Source organism: Telmatherina bonti, assembly GCF_933228915.1.
Source record: "Telmatherina bonti genome assembly, chromosome: 24".
Classification (NCBI taxonomy): domain Eukaryota; kingdom Metazoa; phylum Chordata; class Actinopteri; order Atheriniformes; family Telmatherinidae; genus Telmatherina; species Telmatherina bonti.
The window spans coordinates 12,237,449-12,243,940 of record NC_136633.1 but is presented as its reverse complement, the minus strand read 5'-3'; the positions used below and the strand labels follow the sequence as shown (position 1 = coordinate 12,243,940).

Genomic DNA, 6,492 nt, shown 5'->3' with positions numbered 1-6,492 from the left:
CGAATGGTCAGCCCAGGTATATCCTTTCAATCAATGGTGTTATGAAAAGATCGTTCTCATAGCTGACAAGATGTCTGGTTGGGGTCTGGAACCATTTTGATGTTAAACTGACCCGAAAATTGTCCCCCAAACACCACAATTCACACAAAATATATACTGGTAATTAAAAATATATTACTATAAATATGTTTACCAATTTTTTCTCACGAAATAATGAAATTGAACATGAAGTCAAAAGTTCTCTCATTTATTTAAAAACAAACAATAAAAGGCCAAATTAATCCCAAAGATACGAGGATAAAAGTAATTTTTTGTTTAATATTCTTGTTCTTCATCTTCTTCAAAGGAGTCAACACCAACTTCTTCGTAATCTTTCTCCAGGGCGGCCATGTCCTCTCTGGCTTCTGAGAACTCTCCCTCTTCCATCCCTTCTCCTACATACCAGTGGACAAAGGCCCTCTTGGCATACATCAGGTCAAACTTATGGTCAAGTCGGGCCCAGGCTTCTGCAATGGCGGTGGTGTTGCTCAGCATGCACACAGCCCTCTGCACCTTGGCCAGGTCTCCTCCAGGAACCACAGTGGGAGGCTGGTAATTGATGCCCACTTTGAAGCCTGTAGGGCACCAGTCCACAAACTGGATGCTGCGCTTGGTTTTGATGTTAGCAATAGCCACATTGACATCTTTGGGCACAACGTCTCCACGATACAGGAGGCAACAGGCCATGTATTTGCCACGACGAGGATCACATTTCACCATCTGGTTGGATGCCTCAAAGCAGGAGCTGGTTATTTCTGCCACAGTGAGCTGCTCGTGATAGGCCTTCTCTGCAGAAATAACAGGGGCGTAGGTGGCCAGAGGGAAGTGGATGCGAGGGTAGGGCACCAGGTTGGTCTGGAACTCTGTCAGATCCACATTCAAGGCTCCGTCAAAGCGCAATGAGGCAGTAATGGAGGACACGATCTGGCTGATCAGGCGATTCAGATTGGTGTAGGACGGTCGCTCAATGTTCAAGTTTCTGCGGCAGATGTCATAGATGGCCTCATTGTCTACCATGAAGGCACAGTCGGAGTGCTCCAAGGTGGTGTGGGTGGTCAGGATGGCGTTGTAGGGCTCTACCACAGCTGTGGACACCTGAGGAGCTGGGTATATGGCAAATTCCAGCTTGGACTTCTTGCCAAAATCTACTGACAGGCGCTCCATGAGCAGAGAGGTAAAACCAGAGCCAGTTCCTCCCCCAAAGGAGTGGAAAACCAGGAAACCTTGGAGTCCTGTGCACTGGTCAGACTGAATGAGAAAAGACCAAATTTACATTTCAACATTCCCTCCAGAACAACAACAAAAAAAAAAAACTTAAGCTATGATGGTAAGTAGAGTCCTTTTTAAAGATATTCCCTTTACACCATACCCTAAATCAGCAGTTTGACTAATGACTTCCTTTGAATTTCAGCTTTTTCTTGGAAACTCTTATTGTAGCTCGTCTTACCAGTTTGCGAATCCTCTCAAGGACAGAATCAATGTGCTCCTTCCCAACGGTGTAATGGCCTCGGGCATAGTTGTTGGCAGCATCCTCTTTTCCTGAAATCAGCTGCTCGGGGTGGAAAAGCTGGCGGTAGCTCCCAGTACGGACCTCATCTGTAGGACACAGATGGTTTGACAGATTATTACTGTGAAGTGCAAGATCTTGAATATACTCTTGCCTTGAGGACAACTGATGTCTACCCCTGAAGGTATTAAGTGGACATATGAAGAATTTCTATATTTCTATTTTAAAACTCAGAGTAATGACACCAAACACATCCCAGCCAGCTTCTTTCAGTCTGTATCCACTAAATTCTCCCATTTGGGGACAGCACTTGGCAAAAGTAATTGGTATGGCTACATTAAAGATCCTGCACACCAAAATATTGTGGGAAACTTTTAGGGCCTAAAATTAAAATGAAAAGTTGGGTACAAAATGTTTGAAGTGTCCCAGATTGTGGTAAAAAAAAAAAAACATCTTTATGAGCTTTATTAAAGGGTCCACTTGGAGCTGTCTGAGCTGGACTTTACAGACCTTCCTCAGCAATGTGTCTCAAACTCTTTTGTATGCCCCAAGATGGTCTACAATGGTGTTCACGACGCACACCCTCACACAACGGCTAAGTGATTACGTGTGTGATATATTAAATGGGTCCTGCACCACCCTCTAAACCTAACTGCCAGAATCTTCATAAATAAAGAGTATAAAGTGGTTTTTGATGGATTCAGTTCATTGTTCACCATTGTGACAAAGCAACTCCATGCCCAAAACCAGCTTCTCTTGAAGACAAAATACCAAATTCAGATATGGCATGTGCTCTAACTTTGTTGTATATGTTAATGTGTTAAAAGAATATATAAAATGTGAATTGCAAAGATTTATGGTTTAATTTAAACAGCTGGTAGAAATCCCAAGTCTATTTGATAAAATTAGGCTATAAATTTTTTACAATTATCTGGTGACCCCTGTGAAATGATCTTGTAACCCTCATAGGAGGTCCCGATCCCCAGTTTGAGATCTGGTGAACACTGTGGAACTATTTTTAAATCGGAAACGTTAGCTATCAAAGGAACTAACCACTATTTACAAAAGGCTTCTGAGATCTATTTGTATGTAAAGTTAATTTAAACTCTTATCAGTGAAGCCACAGTGGAACTTTGTACAGTCTATAAATCCAAGTACTCGAAAATGCTTTGATTGATGATCCATTGAATATTACAACATTATAACATGTTACAAAAGTACTTGTTAATGTAGGTAACAATCAGCTTAATCTTTACGGTTTCATAACTTTGTACCCTTTACGGTAACCTTCTCTGTCGCTCTCTTTGAAATTTGAACCTACTCCAAGTATTTTTTTTTGTCAATGGAGAACATCAGACTTAATTTCGAGTTCAGTTTGTCTCCAGCTGACCAGTATTCCTAGTCTTGTGGCTCCTTGTTTGGTCGCCACCTCTCTTGAGGGAAATATCTGACTTTTAAAGGGACAGTTTTGTGAAATTTACTGACATCTTGTGGTAAATATTGGCATAGAAATTACTTTCAAAGCACAGTTGTGAATGGATGGTGACATGTTTTCATCTGAATGGATCCAGTGGCCTCAGCTGCAGCGATGAATGGATGACAGGTAACTACTTTAGCATTGTGTAGATGTGTGGTGAGGACAAAATACAAAATTCTACTGTGTGCCTTTTACGTTGTTAAGTTTCTTATATGGTGGTCCAGCCGTTTTAAATCTAAGAGAGTTCTCCCTTTACCAACACCAGCTTTACCAACACCGTAGTAAAAATCGTAGCAAATATGGCAGCTGCCATGATTGTGAACCCACTGTCTGTAGTCATAAATAGCTCATTTTAAAAGAATAAAAACGTAACATTTATTTTAGTAAAGTCATTAAACACCAATAGAAACAACTTTTTTATGACACATTAAATTTGACCTTTGATTTTGTGACAAACTACACTTTTAAGCTAAGAAATACTCCACTGTGAGTGGTTAGCTTGCTAGTCTGCTGTTAGCATCTTAGCTTTTTTTTGTGGATACTTGAGCTAATTAATTAGCTAAGCCACAAAAAAGCTGAACAATCTCCAAGGAAACTCCTTAAAAGGGTCCACAAGTGTTTGTTGGAAAGTTACAGCCAATTTAAATTCAAAGTTACTTCACCAGAAAAGTTAGTTTAACTCACAAAAGGTTTGCATTAAAAATAAAAAGACAACATCGTCTACACTTTCAAATGCTTTTGAGTTCTACTCTTAACCTTAAAGAAAGTCCTCACCAATTACACTTGGCTCCAGGTCCACGAAGATGGCTCTGGGGACGTATCTCCCCGAGCCGGTTTCATTGAAGAAGGTGGTGAAGGAGTCATCGTAGCCCACTGCTGGCCTGTCGCTGGGCTTTTGGCCATCAGCCTGGATCCCGTGCTCCAGGCAGTACAGCTCCCAGCATGCGTTGCCCATCTGGACACCAGCCTGACCCACGTGGACCGAAATACACTCACGCTGTGGAAAACAAAAGAACCACTTTATACCAGACTGAACAACTAATGGGGGTTTTGAGCTGCATATTGTCAAAAAAGGACCAAAAACTTTTGAGGAGGAATAAAAGAACTGGTCTCATTCAGCCTAAACATGTCCAAACTTGTCGGATATCATGCTGAGCTCTGTTTGCAACCCATTTTCTTTGTATTCAACATTCCAGTGAGCGTCAGCAAACTAAATTCATCCCGTGATTCATCAAATCGAGCATCATCTGATTTAAACACACCGATTATCACCGTTTCATCAGAACTTCCTCAGAGGTCAAAGTGCTCCCACGCCTTGCTCAAGTATGTCTGACTGGTTGTAAAGGGGTGGTGGTGGGGGGTGGTGGTGGTGGTGGGGGGGCGCAGGCATGAGGAGGAAAGGAGTTTAGTCTAATCTGTTGCAGGGAATTTTGTCCTGAGGGTGTCCTGTTTCAGAAACAGGTCTTTCAAGAAGAGATAAGAGGTGAATCACATTCATTTCTGCTCTTTCATTTTCTGGCACGCCATAGTTTCTCTGTCACACTGCAGCCAGACTGCAGTTCATACCTGCCACATAAAGAGCATGTGACAAACCATGTGATGACTTGAAGGCAACTTGGAGTAGAAAAAAAGAAGAGACCCCCATCTGGTGCTGGCCATGGCCTCTCACCTCATTTTAAACAAATGTGAGCCAGTGAAATATTGACGTGAAATTCTTCAGATGTCAGCCTGTCTTTCATCCTGAAGGCCCGTTGCAGACGAATGTGTACAGAGAGAAAAACGGTCATTTTTGCAGCTTGTTTTAGCTTTAACAAGGGGGGAAAAAAAGCACTTTTGTGAATTTACTTTCAGTTTCAAACCTTTGTTTTGGAGTTTGATTGCATTCCTCCTTTAAAAGACTCACGATAAGGACAGAGGAGGGGTGTGAGTGACAGAGGAGCTACTAAGTATGGCGATGGCAGCCAGCTATTTTGAGTAAAGTGACACTCACTCGACCCAGAGCTGGACTTCAACCCACCAACCTGTTTGGACTCTGACCCGTCGCAAAGAGCCCAGAAAGCAGGAACATCTGCACGGTGTCTGCAGAGTATTCCAAAACTCATTACGAGCTGTTTCCTGTGCCTGAAAGTGGAGATTTTCATGGGCTGCATGTGAGGAACGTGGGTGTGGAGGCCTGTTCGGTTGTTGTAACATGCCACACCGATTCAGCCTGTGAAATTTATGCTTCCAGGCAAACGGCGGTGTGGGGGGGGATGGCGCCATCATCTGCTTCCTGTATCTGATGTTTGAGGTTAAGATTGCAACGCTGGAGAGTAAACACAGAGAAGCATTGTGTGCAAATGTGGCTGAAAATAATTAGTTTACTTCAACCATTGGATGGATTATTTTTCTTATTTTAATGTTTTGTTTTTTTTTCCTGTTGTTTAAACTGTTGCCTCATAAGGAGCCTGAATTGGCAGATATGAGAAGTAAACCCTAAATCTAAGTAAGTTTAAACCACAAGAAGCTAATTATAACTCTTCCTTACAGCACTGGAAGGACCCACAACTATTTTCGTGTGGTTAAAACCCAAAAAAAACCTTCTGAATGGCCTGCAAATATTACAACACTCTCTCCGTTTGCTGTCACAGAGGAAGAAAGTCAAAAGGGGCGTAAGGTAGTTCCGGGTTTCTTTATTGTTAAAGTCCACAAACAAGACATAAAGCAGTAAATTCTACAGCTTGTCATGACACTGCTGAAGGAATGGAAATCTAAAACACACAAAGGAGCCACGAAAGCACATCAGCAGTCACAAAAAGACAAGACGGTCTTCCTGCTGCCATATGGAAACAGTTAACCTTTCCTGGAAGCATGTTTCCACTGAGGGACTATTTAAACATGTAAATGCTTTCCATAGTTTACGTGCAGCTGGATTCAGCTTGGAAGCCACTACTGCAGGAACAACAGACTTGCTTTGACACGATACAGAATTTGGGAAGTAAGAATGAAACCAGGAAGTCACATTTTAAACGTTTACCGCCTAAAATGACTAAAATATCTGCTTGCTTTGCATCTTGTTAAGGAATACAAGCATGAACTGGTTAAGGCAGAAGCGGTAAGCGAGTACTCACCATTGTGCTGCTGGGATTGTCTTTTATGATGAGAAAGTGGTTCAAACACGTCTGGTTGTCACAGTGCACTTATAATGAGAGCTCTGTGAGCGAAGTCATGTCAGAGTGGCGACACACACACACTTTTAAAGCTACTACAGGAGGCGGAGGGGAGGAGGTGGGGTCAGCGGCTGCAACTTGACTCAGTTTTTTTTCTCTATAGGATTAGACAGACTCACAGTTTTCATCTTAAAATAAACAAAAATGAAGATTTTTTTTATAGAAATAAAGAGAAAAAGTGATCATTTTCAGTGTGAAAAGCAAATACTGCGCTTTTAATCAGTGCATTTTTAAAACCAATGAAGCTACTTTTTAAATTA

General features: G+C 41.9%; 1 protein-coding gene across 1 annotated transcript; it reads right to left on the bottom strand.

Annotated features, from left to right (window-relative positions):
• Nucleotides 1-277: 277 nt before the first annotated feature.
• LOC306773939 (tubulin alpha chain-like) lies at nucleotides 278-6,229 on the bottom strand. Its single transcript, XM_079263887.1, has 4 exons — nucleotides 6,134-6,229; nucleotides 3,798-4,020; nucleotides 1,487-1,635; nucleotides 278-1,287 (listed from the first exon to the last, which is right to left on the bottom strand). Exons 1-4 carry the CDS (start codon nucleotides 6,134-6,136, stop codon nucleotides 316-318), a joined length of 1,347 nt encoding a protein of 448 aa, XP_079120013.1. The 5' UTR covers nucleotides 6,137-6,229; the 3' UTR covers nucleotides 278-315.
• Between the last annotated feature and the right edge of the window lie 263 nt (nucleotides 6,230-6,492).